We start from the raw sequence: 18,058 nt of genomic DNA on the forward strand, positions 1-18,058 counted from the left end.
CAATAATGTAGTTCGACGGAGCGTATCTTTTCTACAGCCATAGAGAGACGAGTCAGATACTATCAGCTTGACAGCTCATCCAACTCCAAATCCTGCAAGACTCCTCCAGATTTCTGCCCACTAACTTCTTATCGAGTCTGGTTCTTAAAATCTCTGCATTGACAGTGTCTTAACCATCTCCACCTTGGCCACTGCTCAGTCGCTCTGTGAGAGCCTTCCCCTGTCCATCTCCACTCTCCATCCCCCCACAAGGTAGTTCCTACCTCATGTTGTTTTAAAACAATGTGGCCATGGATCACTCTGTCCCAAGGTGGCAGAAATCAGGTGGAGAATCAGCAGCCAGCTATACAGAACCAGACCCTTATGTTACAGTCTGAAAGGACCCAAACCCAGAAGGTGCCCTATGGCAACAGCTTCCACTTGTTATCCTGAAAGACTCTTTTTTTGTGGAGGGCGGGGTGCTGAATCCTCTATAGGATTCCCCCCAAAGAAAACCAATTTTCCACAGCTGAGGAGACCTTCCTTCAGAGCCCATCAGGAAAGCTCCTACATCAGCCAGATGGGGCATTGCAGAGCAACACAAGAGGGGGGTGTAAGGACACAGGAATGTGTAAGTATAAAACGCAGCTGGAAAGGAGCTCCTGGGTCATTGAGTCGAGCTCCAGCATTCAGTGCACAATTATTCTCTGCACTAAACCCAGGTATTTATTTTCTAGTCTCCTGTTGAACTTCTCTAATGACGGGGCCTGAGCAACCTAGGTTGGCAAATTATTCCATTGTCTAAATAATGTCCCTGTTGAAAGACAGTCCTGAGGTCAAATCTAAATTGCCTATTATTTCCTCTTCCTTATTTTATGCAGTTATCAGTCACTCTTTCAGTTGCCTTTTCTCTATATTACGTTTCTTTAATTGCACTCTACAGATCACGGTGTACAATCCTTTAATCAGCTTTGTCACCCTCCTTTGGATTCTCTTTAATGCATCAATGTCTTTTTTTTTTAAATAAAGAGCGGAATCAAAAACTGTACATTGCATGTGTGTGCAATGGAGAGTGATGTGTGTGTGTGCATCAGAGAGAGAAAGAGCTGAATATGTAAAAGACTAAGGGAATGTGTGTAAGTGCACGAGTGTGCATTTGTGTCTGAGTTATAATGCGTATGGGAGTGTAGGTGAGAAGGACAGAGGGTACCGATGTGTGGGCGTGCGTACACAGTGTGTGCAAGGATGTGAGTCATGGGTGGTTGCATGAGTATGTGTTTCAGGGTTCGTGGGAGCACAGGGGAAGGAATGAACAAGCGGGCAAGTCAGTAGTTTTGGTGGCTGATTGCCTGTAGTATTTCCTAGCCTCCCTCTGCTCTGCCCTTCAGACTCTGGTGCTGGAGCTGCCTTACCCTGTAGTAATCAGTGCTGTAGACATCTCTCGACATCCCAAAGTCGCCAATCTTCACCAGCAGGTTGGCTCCAACCAAGCAGTTCCTGGTTGCCAGGTCTCTGTGGACGAAGTGCTGGGAAGCAAGGTACACCATTCCAGAGGCAATCTGGCTAGCGATGTGCAGCATCTGGGACAGCCCCAGCTCCCCCTTGGCCTGCCGAGGCTGCCCGTCCACCAGGATCAGAGCATCTGGGCCGTGCGCCCTGCAGGGGAAAGAGCAAAGAGCACAGAAGTGGGTATCTAAACAACCAGGTGGCAGGGATCTCAAACCACCTCCATTCGTCCTGGAGTCAGGGCATTGGGCCCCAACTCTGAGACCTTCCCAGTGCACCTGGATGATTGGCTTCTATGTGCAGATCTATTGGAAAGATGGAGCCAAAACAAACACGAACGCCCTCAAGATCTGGAAGTTCAGTTCAGTTAACTTCGCCCCCCCATAAAACCTTCTCCAAATATTTCGAGATCTCCCTTTCTTCCAATCCCATCATTCCCTGGCTCCCCAGCGGCTTCTCTCTCCTCAAACGGGTTGCCTTTCTCCCACGAAACTCCTTTCCATCAGCCCCCACTACATCCTCCGCTCCTGGTGACGTTCCACTGAGCGAGGGTGTGGGGGGGTCTCTGCTGGGCTTCAGATGTCACACACTCCTGGGCTTCCCTGTGTCAGAGCCCCAACTCTAACCCTGAGGCAGCCCTGGAATCTATAAGCTTGGACAGGAGCTGAAAGTGGCAGGCAGAGGCAATGCATGGGTGGGGGGGGGTGAATTGCAGGGTCACATGTCCTCCCAGAGTTGCTAGCAGGGATTAGACCCTGCAAAGTCAGGGGAAATCCTGGGCAGCACAAGGTCTATGTGTAAGAAACACGTGCACTCTAGGTTCGGACTCAAGGTCAGCCTCCTTGCTGCCCTGCCTGCCCAGTTCCCCTCACATACTAAGCCTGTCTTTGCCACACTATCTCCACTGTGGTGTCTCTCCGCTGCTAGAGTTCACCCTCTGGTTGCCTGTGTGGAGGTGGAATAGGAAAAACATTCATATTTAGGGAAAAAGCAGAAGATTTTGCCGTGATCTTATTCCTCCTGACTAGATACAGAACGTTTCCTCTGGGGCTTTCCTACCACTCTCTTCAAAATGATTCTTGGCATTTCATCAAGCTGCACGTACAGAGCTGAACCTCCTTCCTTGCACGGGGCTAAACATCCCCACAAGATCAGAACTGTTTGTCTCCTTTTCTTAAGTGCTTGGCTGGGCTCTAGGATGAGCACTGGGATTAGTGTCCAGATATTTCGGGTTCAGCTGATTCCATTTTTCAGATGCCACTTCTTCAAATGCCTATTGCCTCCCTGCCACCACAAATACAACCCTAAAGCTCCCCTACAAGACAGCACGAGGAGCTCTGAAAGGGAAGGTGAACTCTACAGGTGGCACTAGGGAGCAGGGAGTGCTGCAGACAGAGGTGGGGACGTTGCAGAGAGCCGGAGGTAGGAGTGCTGCAGACAGCACAGGGCTAGGGTTGGAGGAGCTGGGCTGCAGGGTAGAAATGTCACAGATTATGGGGCGAGTTGCAAAGAGCAGTGGGATGATGAGAGAAGCAGTGGGCTGAGAGAACTTGTTCGGGAATGTTGCAGAGTGCAAGAGGGGATTGCTGAAGAGAGTATATAAGATGAATGATTGATGTTTTATTTAAACATCCTAAAGCCTGTTTTATACCAGGAAAATTAACTGTTGTTGACAACACATGTCAGCAGTAGGTGGAGCTGAGCTGGTGATGAGCACGGCTGAGCGACACACACACACCAGAACAAACCACAGTGTCTGAAACAATGAAGAGCACAGCTGGCCATGGTCTGGACTTGCAGTTGGACCCTGCTCGTCAAGGTTCGACTGGCTCACACCTGTTGTCAGCAGCGAGTAATATTTCTGGTGTAGAACAGGTCTGGAAGCGAGCAATGTGTTGTTGATAGATTGTTGGAGATTGTTGTTTGATCGACGCTCATTCCAACAGCAAACAGACCAAGAGGCACCAAAGAAATCTCTCTTTCTGCCCCGTCTAGGTAAGGAACACAGGTCATGTTTAAAACATATTAGCTGGTCCAGGCAATCTCAGGGGGTGCACAGTTACCCTCAACCAGCTAACACTTTCGTAAAAGTGTGACACCATTTACACTAGTGTCTAAATTAGTTAAAATCTTTTAAAATGCAACCTATTCTCCTAGTCTAGACAGGCCCTTCCTCCCTCCCTGTAGCTGGCATGGTCCCAGAGGGGGTAGTGTCAACAGGCTAATGCCATTAGTACAAGTGACAACAGTGCATCCAGTTTTATGGAGAAGGCTGCAGAGAGCATGAGAAGCCGTGTTGGTCTGTCACTTTCTCAGAGCGTGGGGCTAATTCGGTTTACTAAGGATTGTAAAACGGGGCAGATTCTCAGCCCATCAGAGGGGTTTGTTCTTTGGGGATAAAACACCGCAGTTCACGCGATGGACATTCGGTCAGCATGGGGCAGAAATCCCCTGTCTTCAATGAGCACTGTCTCTTTTTGCCCCCAGCTGTTTGGACACTACAGCTGTTAAAATTATACTACTACGACTTTTTGTTTTTTTTGGTTGTAATGGATAGCTTGTATGTTTGTTCCTTCTTTCTTCATAATCAAAAGGCTACAAAAACTTCCAAGAAACAATTGCCTCTGAGCAGGGAGCAAGTCTGGAGACTTTAATAAAAGAGGAAAATTAAAGGCGACTGCAAATAGGGGTTTACAATGGAAATGTTTAAGTAACCTTCACTCTAGCTGTTGCTACCACCCAAGCGCCGAGTTTAATACAAGTATCGGAGGGGTCGCCGCGTTAGTCTGGATCTGTAAAAGCAGCAAAGAGTCCTGTGGCACCTTATAGACTAACAGACGTTTTGGAGCATGAGCTTTCGTGGGTGAATACCCACTTCGTCGGATGCATCATGCTCCAAAACGTCTGTTAGTCTATAAGGTGCCACAGGACTCTTTGCTGAGTTTAATATACACGCACATACATGTTCGCTTTCTCTGTCCTTCTCCATGCCTAGATAGAGAGGGAGACACCCGTGCAGTAAACACACAGGGAAAGAGGATATTTGAACACTGTAGAAATGCAGAACAGCCACCAATGGTATGTGCACAGCAGGGGCTCTGCCGCCTTGCCTTGCGTAGCACCTCTAGTGAACTCCCAGGCTCCCTAGTAAGTCAGCCCTGGAGATCCCCTGCTCCCTGGAGAGGGATGTTTACACTTCTCCCTGACAGGCTCTTTCGGAGGGAGCTGCCATTTCAACGCTGGCCTTTTATCAGCCAGGACACTGCAATTTGCAGCAGGCCTTTTTGAATTTCCTGACGGGCGGACGGCAGCCTGACACGTCTGATCTGCCGCCACCAGTGGCGAGAGGAGCAGTCAGGCTGCGTGAGGGCTGGGAGTGAAGTATGAAGAGAGACCACCCTGTGGCACTCAATCCCCAGTCCAGCTGGCAGGTGTAAATTGAAATGACTCCCCTTGCCACATCGGTCACCTTTATTGTTCAGTGTTTTCTCTGAGAGGCCATAATAAAAACTGGGGGACTTTTATTTATGATGCTTATCTGTGGGAAGCCCAGGCTAAAGAGAGCCCTCTCCCATTTTACTACTTTTTCAATTTCTATTGAAAGGTGTCGTTAAACTCAGACAAGTTCATTTGATTTTCTCCTGAAAGTACCCCCGCCCCTCCGGGTCTGGGAGCAGTGCTGGGTGAAGTATGCCAAAGAAAACTTCTGCATGCCTCCTGCAGGGCAAATACCCAAAGCAAGGAATGCACCTGAGTGGACATTGCTATGTCTGCATGGGTTATGTCGCTCAGGAGTGTGGCTAATTCACACTCTTGAGCGACATAACTAAAGCTGTAGGGTAGCTATGGCCTAATATCCTGAGACCAACACAGCTACAACAATACTCCCAAGGCCTTCAGAGACTGGTCCACACTCTGCCCCAGGCTAACCTGGGGTAATATCTGCGGAAGTCAGTGGCAGTTAGGCCCTCTCATGCCAGGGCTAACTCCTAACCAGCACTGATGTGCAGCCACCACTGGTGTGCAATGCAGCAGCTGCTTCGTGGCGCACAATAACGCTGCACAAGAACTTAAGGCAGGCAGTGAAGAAGGACCTTGAAGCTGATGGGTGAAATTAAAGAAGAAATTTATTATCCTTGCTGAGGTTTTGACAGTGTCTGGGTGTGAAGTCCCCTTTTTGAGGAAATACTCTGGGGATTTTAAGTGACACAAGTGGCCAGGGCCTGGGCTTTATGCCCTGCCTGAAAGATGGCCCCTCCCGCAGTATCGTTTCAGCAAAGGGAGGTGTGGCGGGTCCCTGTTCCAGTCCCTTCAGAGGCTCCTCTGCAGCAAGCAAAAGAGATGCCCTATTTATCTGATGTAAAGACCTTCATGCCTAAGGAGACTTGACTCAAGTTCCCCGCCCAGCGCCTCTGGGCTGGCGACCCAAAGGACCCAGTGTAGGCACACAAACAGCAGCACAGGGCTCAATTCACAGCGCTGCCTGAGCTCACTGCCCAAGGGAGAGAGGTTCTGTCTAGCAGCCTCCCTTTCCCAGGGCTGCCCTCTCTCTACCTCATCCCCTTTGTGAGGATGGCAGCACAACTGCATGAGTGAATCAGGCTCAGGGGGTTCATGGTCTCTCTGAACTCCCCGAGCTTTGTGGGGTGTTCCCTTGGCCCAGGTGTCTCTTGGAGCCCTCCTGTCCCAATAACTAGGCTGGTGTCTCCTCCCATCACTAGTAAAAAAGGTTCTGGGGTATATCAGGGATGCGAGGGCAGCTACTGGTGTTCCAGAGTGTCCATTCTGCCCACCACATAACTCCCCAGAGACGGGGGCCCTGGGATGACCAAAGCATGAGGGAGAAAACATCCAAAAGGTGTAAGGCCTGGGACTACTAGGTATTCCAGGGATTGGACTCCATCACATGGAGCCAGGACAGTGGAGCATAATACGGTAATGAGACAAAGACCCTCCCTAATAGGTGATTCCAGACAGTCCATTGCCCACCGGGTACCCAGGCACTCTTCAACCATAGGTTATCTCACTTAATGAGACAAATTGTTGCTTGACTCCAATACAACCCTGGAAGCGTGGGGGTGGAATGGCTCCAAGGCCTTCGTCTGGAGTACGAATGTCTGTGTAAAGCCAGGCCCCAGAGCTCTGGCAGTGGAAAGGCTTAACAAGGAATGACTTTGTCACACTGCGGTGTCCAGCTGGCCTGTTCTGGAGCATTCTGTTTGGTGAGGTCCATTAAAGGCGAAGGACCTCCATGACTTTAAGATTAAGCTAGATAAGTTTATGGAGGAGATAGTATGATAGGATAACGGGCTTAGTCAATAGGTCAATTAAGTGCCACACTGGTAATTAGTACAATGGGTCAATGATAGGATATTGTTAGCCTTTTTCCAGAGGGTATGGCTGGAGAGTCTTGCCCGCATGCTCGGGGTTCAGCTGACCGCCATATTTGGGGTCGGGAAGGAATTTTCCTCCAGGGTAGATTGGCAGTGGCCCTGGAGGTTTTTCGCCTTCCTCCGAAGCATGGGGCAGGGGTCGCTTGCTTAAGGAGTGGGTGGATCGGCTTATGTGGCCTGCATCTTGCAGGAGGTCAGACTAGATGATCATAATGGTCCCTTCTGATCTTGAATTCTATGATTCTATGATTCTAGATGTCAAAGAGGTACAATAGGTTATGACTCACCTGCAATATCTGGCTAGTCCTGAGGAGGACAAGGCTTGCAAATTTATTTTTTGTTTTTTGCCAGGGAATGGTGTCTCCACTTCATCTAAGAGCAGATGGATTTTCTCCTTTTCCATTAAGTACCTCAAGTATTTAGTCTCTCATGCTTTTCTCTGGGCTGGCTTCCTTCAGCAACACACTGTCCTACAGGTTGTATTTGCACTCCGAACTAAATGAAGGACCCACCTCCTCCAAATAGGTAGCCACTTGCTCACAATGATGGCAGGGAGAGGTGGTCCGCAAACTGCTGGAAGGTGGTGGGGTGCCACCCAAGGCCTGGTAGCGAAATGGGAAAGCCCCGGGATGGGGAAGGCTGGCTTCTCTTTGGATTTGGCTGTGAGGGGGACCTGCCAATGCCTCTTTAGTATGTTTAATAAAGTGATGTATTGTGTTGTTGCTAACTTGTCAAGCAGCTCGTCCCAATAGGACATGGGGTAGGGATCGACCTGTGAAATCACATGCAGTTTCCTGAAGTCTGCACACAACAACCCAGACACCTCTGGCTTGGGGACCAAAATGCTGGCGCTGCCCCCCCAAGGACTGTGAAACTCCTACATCAGTGCGAGAGCCGCCTTGCAGAGCTCTGGGGAGAGGTGAACCGTTCAAGAGCCTCATGCACTCAGGACACTTCTTTAATAACCCAAACCTTTGGGGAAGGATTTGTTTTTCCCAGTCAGAAATCGATTGCAGCAGTGGGGCAATAATCTCCGTGAACAGGAGAGCCCCAGTTTCGGCACTGACACCATGTTCAGCTCCTCATTCCTAATGCAATTATGCTCGTGTTTAGCAGTCAAAACACAAAAATATCAAGGGTCCAATTTTCTAAATACTTGGAAATAAAGCTAGTAATTATTTCAAGAGGTAAGCACCACTCCACTTACAGTACAAGCTTTAGAGTATGATTTCTGCATCACAGGAGACTAGCATCAGACACATTTGCTGTCTGGTCCACACCACTCAGAGATTTGAAACAGGGCCACGTTAACGCAAACTGAAACCTTTTTGTTCACACCAGGAGGGTCAACACAGGGCAGGCAGAGCACCCCTCAAATCACACCCCTCTAATGCACTTTTCCATGAGGCATAGACAAGCCCTGAGGGACAGTATGTATGAAAGAGCAACATTCTGGCAATGAAATGGTTACAAGATGATGGGCTGATGTTTTAATCTCTACCACTCTAGAGGCAGGTGAAGCAATTATTGATATGGGGCCAGCCTACAATAGCTCCTAATTCCCCTAGGATTAGGGACATCTGGATCTCAATTGGGACCTATGAACAGAATTAGTGAGCAAAGCCCCAGTGTCTGGGTCCAGTGGGCACCCAAAGCCAAATCTCTGGATCTAGAAAGGGGAGCTGGAAATCTCACAGGATCTCTAACCACCGGTGCCAGCCAGGTCAGACATCCTGAAAGTACAGCTTCTCTAGAGTAGAGTTTGGTATTTTTACTCCTGGCCCCATCAGGATTCTGAGGTGGGTGATGTACAAAATGAAATGCACGGCAGCAGAACGATAACCTCGTTTTTACAAACCAGCGAAAGTGTTCAGGGGGGTCAGTTCAGTCCTTGGCTTTGTTTGGCACGGGAATTTCACAGCTGCTGAAAGGTGTTGGTTTGCCAGCCCTGCAGACTGCAGCCCCCTACCCATAGCATTCCCAGCTGCCTCCTGTCTCAAACCTGCTTTGACCATATGGACGCCCTCTAGGGATGAGGAAGAAGTCCAGTCTGCATGGCTCTCTGTGGAGAGTGCTGACCCCTGTCTGCTGGAAGCTGGACTGGGAAGACCGACTCATGTTATCCAGGCAGTCAAGTAGTCACTGGACAGTAACAACTTTTGGTCCCTACTGGCTTGGCCTGGATTCAAAGCGGTGACCCAGAGGAGGAAGGTTCTGTGGCCCCTGCCCTGCCCTCTCAGCAGTCAGTTCATGCTTACCTGAGGAACTTATTCAGGTCCCCATGCTTCATGTATTCAAAGACCATGATGAGAGGGTCCCCATCACCGCAGACTCCATAGAATTTGACAATGTGCTCATGCTGCAGGTTGGTGAGCAGCTCTGCCTCCCTCTGGAAATCCTTGCGGGCTGCCAAAGTGGGGTCTTTCAGAGCCTGGAAGAGGGGAGCATACAAACAGAATTGGGAGGGTGTGAGTCAGAATGACGAGGCCTGGGCTCTCCAGCGCTGGGCTCTTCGGGGTAGAGGATTCTGCAGAGTGATATTGCCTGTTACATGAAGATCTCAAAGCACTTTACAAACAGGTACGAATTAAGCCTAATAGCCCCACTGCGAGACAAACCAGATTCATTATCCACATTTTATTGATGGAGAAACAGTGAGCTGCCCAAGGCCACAAAGTGAGTCAGTGGCAGAGCTGGGAACAGAATTCTGTAGTGCCAGCTCCAGTTTCATGCTCTAACTGCTGCACCGAGCTACCCTCCTCCTGAAACCCAGCCTGGGCTGACACTGAGGGGGGAACCCAAGAGTGGCTGGGGGAAAGAGACTGGGTAGCATTGCCCGAATCTGCTGAGTAAATCTGGAGAGAGAACAGATGGGAAGAGAAGGAAGCAAGAGGAAGTTGCAGGTGGGCTGGAGACCTTTTGGGACAGTTTATAGGAGCTGCCCTCTTGCATTAAGTGCACTGTTCCTAACCCTTCAATATGGTTTGGGTTTGGTTTGAACCTGGGACAAGGCCAAAGACTCTGGATTTTAGGAGGAGGAGTTTGCCTTCTCTACCATTAAACTACAGTGTCTTACCAGCAGATGCTAGAAATATCACAGATCTCTTCACTTCCCTGCAACAAGGAGAGACAACCTACTCTTTTCCCACTAAACACCCAATGATTTTGGGGCTTTGTTGTGGGACTCATCACGGAGTTCACAGTCTTCTCACAGTGCTGTCAAAGGGGCCTTCGCTCCCTACCTATGTGCTTCAACCATACCCTGGAGGCACCTCCTGTAGGAGTTGGCAAAGGTGGTACGGCTCCATGGCACCATTCAACTCTGCTGAGCTCGAGCCGCAGCTACTGCCACTAGGCTGGAGTTTCTTCCTATGTGGACAGCAGCCCACTTGGCAATAGAGCTCATTCCCCAACTCATTTCACAGAGAGCAGCAAACAGCCCTCAGAGGGTAATAGATTCCCATTATTACCAACTTGGGCAGGATTTCAACTGGTGACCTAGGGGCGAAAGGCTCCGTATCTCATTATTACTCAGCTCCTGAGCCAGCCAGCCTCCTCTAGCTGTCTTTTCTTTTGAAATAGCTGACAACACCTCCTTTCTTCTAAAGATGGATTTGCTGGGCTGTGCAGTTATTGGAAGGATTTTTCAAAATGCCTCTGAAGGACACTGTCAAATCTTTCCTCATCATTTTTAAAATCATGTTTTTATTCCCTGCTGTTTAGAACAGCTCCCTGAGAGATTGATGCTGAAATCTGTATCCTTACCCAAAACATCTCCTTTAGCACATTTGAGCACACCGGTTTGCTGCTGTTATAGGGTAGCTTACGAGCATGCACGCACTTGTTATTGTAGGGTGCTGGGAGGACTTGACTGCACATACTTCCTGAGTATACTGTCAGGTTCCTCGTGAGTGCAGGGTTGTACACACTGTTGATAACTGTACAGTTGCTTATGGAGCTGGGTTTGGATACTGCTTTGTTATTGTCGGGCAATTTGGGAGGGCTGCCTTGCTAGCAATTAAATTGGAGAAAAGAGCCCAGAAGTTTTGGGAGAATCATCACAAATGCTGGGGACTGCGAACATTTACACATCAAAAAAGGCTAGTCATATTTAGTGCCACTTGATCATAACAACATCCCTTGAAATTATTTCTTCTTGGGTGCCCACCCTACCAGGACATCTGCTGTCTCCTTACCAATCTCTGTCTGTGTAATGATGCCCTTGGAGTTACCACAAACCCCAGTCCTCCTCTTGTCAGTCTGTAAACTCATATGGTCACCCCACTGATTGGGGACTAAGGACGGGACCCTGCTCATCTTACTCATGCCTGGAATTCAAAGGCACAAATAGTAAGAGGAAGGTCAGCAGAACTTGGCTGTAAATGATGCACTGGAAGAATGTTCAGCATTTAGGAAGCGCTTTCTCATTGGCTGTGTCTTGAGGCAGTGGATCTATGGAGTAAGATGCTGAAAATATATCCTGCCTGTCCTGCAGCTTTGTCAGGCTAGACCAGTGGCTCTCAAACTTTTGTACTGGTGACCCCTTCCACATAGCAAGCCTCTGAGTACGACCCCCCCTTATAAATTAAAGACACTTTTTATCTGTTTAACACCATTATAAATGCTGGAGGCAAAGCAGGGTTTGGGGTGGAGGTTGACAGCTCGCGACCCCCCATGTAATAACCTCGCAACCCCCTGTGGGATCCCAACCCCCAGTTTGAGAACCCCTTAGCTAGACACTAAGCTTAGCAAAGTGACAAGTGCTCCTCTCCCATGTGCTTTTTCCTCTGAACTGATTTTCACAGGTTATTATCCAAGCATGAGGCCACTACTCTTTGTTCCTTCCCCCGCCCTACACCTGCTCAACACATGGCATAATTTCATTTTAATTCTCTGCCCTCAAGCGATAGCCATGTAGAGATATTTAGACAGATGACGGTCACACTGTGCAGATGGCAAAACATCCATCCTCATCTCAGGCACCTGATTATTTTTAGTCATTTAATATCTTTATAGTATTGCTGCTACACCCTTCCAGGAAAATAGCTCCCCTCCCCCCTCATCCTTTCCCCGCCTTATATTTGGACCTGATATTTCAAGGTACAATGACTTTTAAGTTCCCTGAATACATCCTTAATTCTACAAGGTAATGGGATATATATGTTAAAGGAACATTGTTAAGTTTGTAAATGCAAGGATTTAAAAGTCAGGAAATATAGACGTTGGAAGGTGTATAGTGAATGAGGCAAAAGAGAAGAGGAAAGAGAAAGGAGGGTCTCCTGGTTAAGGCTGTTGAATGCTGCCTGGGAGAACTGCCTTCTACCTCTGCTTCTGCCTCTTCTGGATGCTGGGCAAGTCACTTAAACCTAACTTTACACAGGTGGTCACTAACTGTGAGTTCCTCATTTTCCTTGTGCCTGACCTGAGACTCTGGGCTCTGATTTGCAGCTCTCTCAGCACTCACAGCTGCAGCTGAAGTCAATGGCAGTTGTGCTTTGCATGCAATACTCTGGCATAAAGGCATCCAAACTGGGCATGAGGGGGTACTTCTCACTTTAATCTCTCAGTGCCTCGGTCCCCTATCTGTAAAAGGGGATAATGCAGAGTGTTATGAAGATTAATTCATTAATATTTGTGAAGCACTCAGTGAGAAGGACCACAGAAAAGTCACGTGAAGATTGAATAATTCTGTCTTCAGAGCAGGCAACCTTAATAGCTGGTACTGTATTTCCTACCTTTAGAATGCTTGACTTTACAATCTCACTAATGTTCTTTTAATATAGTTTCTGTGTCTTATTTCCTAGGGTTTTAAAAAAGCAAATTGAGAAAACAAAAATGTCATTGAGTGGCATCATATTGACATCCACATGGGTGATCAGCAGGGTTGGAGCCTTTCAACTGCACAGACTGCTGCCAGGTAAGCTAATGGGTAACAGTAGCAACCTCTATGTGGACCAGAACTAGAGGGGAACATTTTGCCAGTGGGTTTCACAGATGTTTGCTGATAGCAGAGAAACAGTGAGATTGGAATCTCAGGTGCCATTACAGGCTCCAGAGGGAAGTGTGCCCATTCTCCCAACCGTGATCCCTGCTGTTCTGTTCCCTCCACTCTTGTCTCTTCTCCATCCATAGTTCCAGGTCCCAGTCCCCCTCTCCTCAGCCAGTGCCAGGCCCCGTTCCTCTGGCTTCGCATTCCTGCCTCAGTCTCCTAGCTCACCCAGTCCCAATTTCCCACCCCATCACAGCTCCTCATCTGATCTATCACTCTCACCCTCTCTGGCCTCCAGTTGCCCATTTCCCTGCTTCTGGTATTCCCCATCCCCAGTGGCCTCCAGTCCCAATCTCCCTCTCGGGGTTCCTCCAATTTCAGTGCCTCTCTCCCCGCCTCGCAGTTTCTTACCCTATCTCTTGGTCCACCCAGTTCCAGTTCTTCCCATGCACCCTAGCTCATCTCCCCTCTACTTCTTCTGCCCACCCCACTGATTCTCAGTCTGTCTCCTCTCCGCACCTCCTCATCCACTCTCAGACACACTCTCCATCTACAGGTTCTCAGGCTCCTGTCTCCGCCCTTACTTCTCTCCCCAACTCCCAGTCCAGTCTCCTTGCCCAGCTCTACTCTTTCCCCCCAAGTCTGGTTCATGTCCCCTCTGCATTTGAATCAGGCAGCTTCCTTCTCCATGCTGCCTGGGCCCATGGGTGGGGGGGGTCACTGAGAGCATAGGAAACGCTGAGCATCCCTCCTCTCCATTTTAGTGCCAGGACTGCATTAAATCTTCAGGGAATTTAGCTGCTAAAATCTAAGCAGTCTCTACTGAGCATGTGCAAACTGAAAATTTTTCAAAGGCTGATAATTTGTCCAAATGTGGTGGATTTTCACAGGGACAGCGAAAGGCACGTCACTGACACAAAGGCCACTGCCTTGCCAAATTTCAAGTTCCTGGCTCCAAAGCATGGGGGTTCTAGAGCTTTGCAAACAAAAGGTCATCAGCATTTTTTAGCATGGGCAAAACAATGCGTTTTCCCTAGCTTCGTTCTTGGACACAGCTGAATTGTTTGGGTTGAAATTTTCAAATAAATAAATAAATAAATAATTCAGCCTGAGGCAGACACCCACCATGGGAATCTTCAGCCTAAATGGTTAAAATCTGGCAAAGGTATTATCCACTGAAAACAGGGTCTTACAATGGGAAGGGTCGGGCAACCTCAATAATGGGCAGTGCTATCAGTCCCGCCTGAAATAAATGAAGAGGAGAAAAGAAAACGATGTTCTGACGTAGAAAAGGAGGTCATCTCACATGCGCCTGTAGAAACCAACTGCTGGTGCTACTGAGTCCTGTAGGCTTTCCTGTGGGGGAATGGGGTTTCATTATTGGGGCCACCTCTTTGCCATCACAGTCAGGTCTCAGGAGGCTGAACCTGTGTGCACTTGCGAGATCTCCAAGAAAACCCAGGGTGCTGCAAGTTATATTGATGCTCCAGCAGGTGGCATTCTTCCATCTAACCCATCACCAAACAAATGCCAATGCAGTCCTAAGGGGTGTGATGCGGCTGGGGGTAGGTTTTTGGATGTGAAACAGGAAGCCTTGGTCAATTGCGGTAATTAAAGACCCTCTGGCATTTTGCAAAGGAGGACTGGTGTTAAGCTCCGCCGGCCTGGGTTCAGATTTTGCATAACTACCTAAACTTGCTTCCTAAATTCCCCTTGTGGCTTCAGCTGGCTACATTATTCTTTCTTATCCTTGTGCCGTCGGATGTCAAACAGCTGTTGTGTTGCATATTGAAGCTGGGTGCATTTCAGAGGTGGCGAAGTCAGTCTTGTGTAAAATGCTTTGTGACCAGGACAAAAGGCATACTGGAGATGTAAGTTTGTAACAACAATTAGTGGGAGACAGTCGAGATAACATTACCGCCTACAAGCAAATGGAACTCAGTCGAGCCCTAAGAGATTGTGGATGCATTGGTTATACGCCATAAGAGTTGGATGTTGTTGAGAGGCAGGCACAAGGCGGGGAACAACGTTCACACCCTGGCACAAGCCACGCTCTCAGATAATCATGTGTGTAGTTATTCTATACATCTCTGTAGCATAGGGCAAAAGGGTGGCACCTTGCAGTTCAGGACCAGAACATACCTGGAAAAGTGAGCTTAAAAAATGTCTTAAAAGGTTAATTAAAACAATGCTCTCTTTGGGAACAGGTTGTCTCTGGGCTTCTGGAGAGAGATATTTTTTCTTTGTAGGGTATCGGTTCAAATTCAAAACCACTTACAATGATTTACATGGCCACAGTTACCGCGGTGGATCATGATGTATTTGCCAACTGGTGCCACTTGATATGATAGCACTCTTATCCACTAAGCAGACTCCTTCACCCGAGGCCTGGACTTGCTGTGCAAACGTGTTCTGAGTCTCTCAAAAGGACCCTTAAGGGGTGAATGCAGCAGCTGATTGAGACAGTAGAAGCCATGCTGAGCTGGCCTCCGTTGGAAGTCCTTTAGCTTGGAGTTGTGTGACCAAGCTGGTAGGAGCAGATCGCAGCTGGAAGTGGCCCTTGGAAGATCTTGCAGATCATCCCAGAAAATTTTATTTCTGTGGTTTTTTGTGTTTGTGTTTTGGATTTTTTTGTTTGTGTGTTTTGCTGAGGCCTCTTTGCCTCAACTTCTCATATATAGTTGCAGCTAAAGATAGAACAAAAGGCTGAGCAAAAGGAGGAGGGGTGGGGGAGGACCCACAGAGAGGGCAGGTGCATTCCATACATTGCTTTTGCAGCTGCATGTCAGCTTTACCTTCCAGACCAGTGCAGTGCAGATTCTCCTCGGAGCCTCGTGGCCAGATCAACAGGAAAGGTTTTGGCATTGGTGAGAATAAATGACCTTGAAGCAAAATGCTGAAACTTTATGTGACTAAGTGGATTTACCACAATCTACTGCCTCTGATAAACTTCCCCACCTACCCTTTCCTATCCGTCCCACACAGTATCAACCAGCTATACCTTGCTGTTCAGCCTCCACTACAGTCTGTCCCATGCTCCCTTGAGATTTACCTTCACTGCCACCAGCATCTTGTCCTTGGTGGGGCTAAGGTTGTAGCACTCGGCCAAGAACACCTTCCCGAAGGCACCTTCTCCCAGTTCCCTCTTCAGAACGATGTCTCTCCTCTTAATATGCTGAACATCTGCAGAGAATGGGTTGATGGGGAGGGGAGAATGAATCCAGGTTAATGCAGAGAACGGACGACAACTAGTTACATTTCTAGTGCTTTACAAGCACTCTACCTTTTCACGTGCACCCCTACTGGGGATGCAGCCTCACAGCAGTGGAACTAGAGCTGCCCAAAACATCAGCAAGGAAAATACTTGAAAGTCATCCTGTTTTTGCTAAAACTCACAGCAGATTTAACAAGACGTTCCCTAAGGTTCAGGAAACTTTCAGCTGAATCTCCCATGTTGTTTTGGGTCTGTTTGGAACAAAGCTGGATATGATATATGCTCTGGCACCACGTTCATGACATGTTGCAGTTTCACATGATTTTGATGCCAGACCAGATGAAATCTGAAGGTTTCGAGTGAGTTTTGCATAGAGATTTTGGGTTGGTTTAAACCCCAAAGCTCAAGAGAGATACTGTATTTGGGTGCCTGACTCTGGTGGGTCAAAATGAGGAAAATGACATGGGAGGAGAGAAAGCACTAACTTTTTCGTGCAGTTTTGGGCAGTAAGTGGCAGCAGCTTAGCAGCCCCAACAATGCTGCATAAGAGCCCGATCCTGCAACCCTCACTCCCATGAACATTTCTACAGGTGCAGGCTCAGTATGATTTCATTGACACCAGCGATCAATTTGATTTCAGTGAGCTTCTTCACTTCAGTTAAGACTGCAGGATCTGACCTAATTTATGAAAGGAAGTGAAGGAAAATATCAACTGAAACGCAGGAAGAAGCAAACCAATAGGAATTTAGCTGGGACACTGCAGTTTATGCTCCATCTGTTTAGGTCTTTATATATCACCCATCAGTGCAGTATCTCAGGGCTAGATTTCCAAAGGTGCAGATAGGCACCTAGCGAGTTCTTCAAAAGAGGAAAGCAGGTTGAGCACCTATCTCTAGTTGAAATCAATGGGATTTAGGGGCCTAGCCTGCATAGGCACTTCTGAAAATCCAATTAGGTACCTAGCTACACCTTTAGACACAGAAAATCTGCCCCTCGGTGCTTTCTCTTGGGGCAAATGCCCTGGCTCAATGACCACAGTGCGCCAAGCACTGTTTTCATATCTCACCCAAAAGACGGCCCCTCTAGCTTCCGGACCGGGTCATGTATGAGTCACAGTGCTTCCAAAGGGCTTTTTTATGGCTCCAAGGGCCTGAGCAGTGTGGGGCTGGGAAGAAGAGGTGCCCAACCACAGCAGCAGTGTCTGGAAGCTTTGTGCCCGTGGAGGCCAGAAGCAGATACTGGGGGAACACATTCCCCAGAGCCAGCTGCTTCACTAAGACACCAGTGCACCACAGACTCTCCCCAGCTGAGCCCTAGTGTGCTGGAGGCAGAGTGATGGCAGCATTAGTGACCCCTCTCTTGTGCTCAGGGACCAAATGTGGCCCCATTACAGCCGTCCCCTGTGTGGTAAAGTGCTCCCTTCTCTCTCCCACAGAAAGGCAGCCATAATGCGACACTCTGGTTATGTGCTCCCACTTTCCTCCATAGCAAGTTGCTTTTGTATCCTTTCATCCAGCTCCCTTTGCCAAGGTGGCAGAAAGGATCTGTACTCAGTAGGCAGCATTCTTTGGTGCCCAGATTTCATGTTGGGCTGTTGTATCAAGAAGGTAAGACAACATTGAGACAGTAATTTTGGTGGCTGTACTGAGTCATCTGCAGCATGCCATCGAGACGGAAAGGTTACAGCCCACTACAAGTGCCCATCCCAAGTGCCATATTAACCCTGACTCAATCTGATACACATCTACTTCACAGGGGGAAGAACACACCCTGTGATGGCACAGGCACTGCTCAACTTATCAAAAAGCCAATGCAATGGAAGAGGAATGTTCTGATGGCTTCCATACAATTAAACCTGCTAATTAGAAGCTCGCAGGCAGGTCTATAAGCTGCCATCTCCAGTCCTCTCAACCATTTGGGAAGCGAGATATGGACAGATTCAGGACCGGCTCCAGACCCCAGCGCGCCAAGCGCGCG

At 48.4% G+C, this 18,058-nt stretch overlaps 1 protein-coding gene across 10 annotated transcripts in view; it reads right to left on the reverse strand.

Annotated features, from left to right (window-relative positions):
- The window catches only part of NTRK3 (neurotrophic receptor tyrosine kinase 3), a 315,119-nt gene that overhangs the window by 35,625 nt on the left and 261,436 nt on the right, over positions 1–18,058 (reverse strand). For all 10 annotated transcript variants that reach the window (XM_039491387.1, XM_039491383.1, XM_039491385.1 and 7 more), the window contains 3 exons: positions 15,920–16,050; positions 9,137–9,309; positions 1,392–1,635 (listed from right to left, as the gene is read on the reverse strand). In XM_039491387.1, coding sequence (XP_039347321.1) covers positions 1,392–1,635; positions 9,137–9,309; positions 15,920–16,050 — 548 coding nt within the window. The remainder of the gene's footprint in view (positions 1–1,391; positions 1,636–9,136; positions 9,310–15,919; positions 16,051–18,058) is intronic.

Source organism: Mauremys reevesii, linkage group 10 (genome assembly GCF_016161935.1).
Source record: "Mauremys reevesii isolate NIE-2019 linkage group 10, ASM1616193v1, whole genome shotgun sequence".
Classification (NCBI taxonomy): domain Eukaryota; kingdom Metazoa; phylum Chordata; order Testudines; family Geoemydidae; genus Mauremys; species Mauremys reevesii.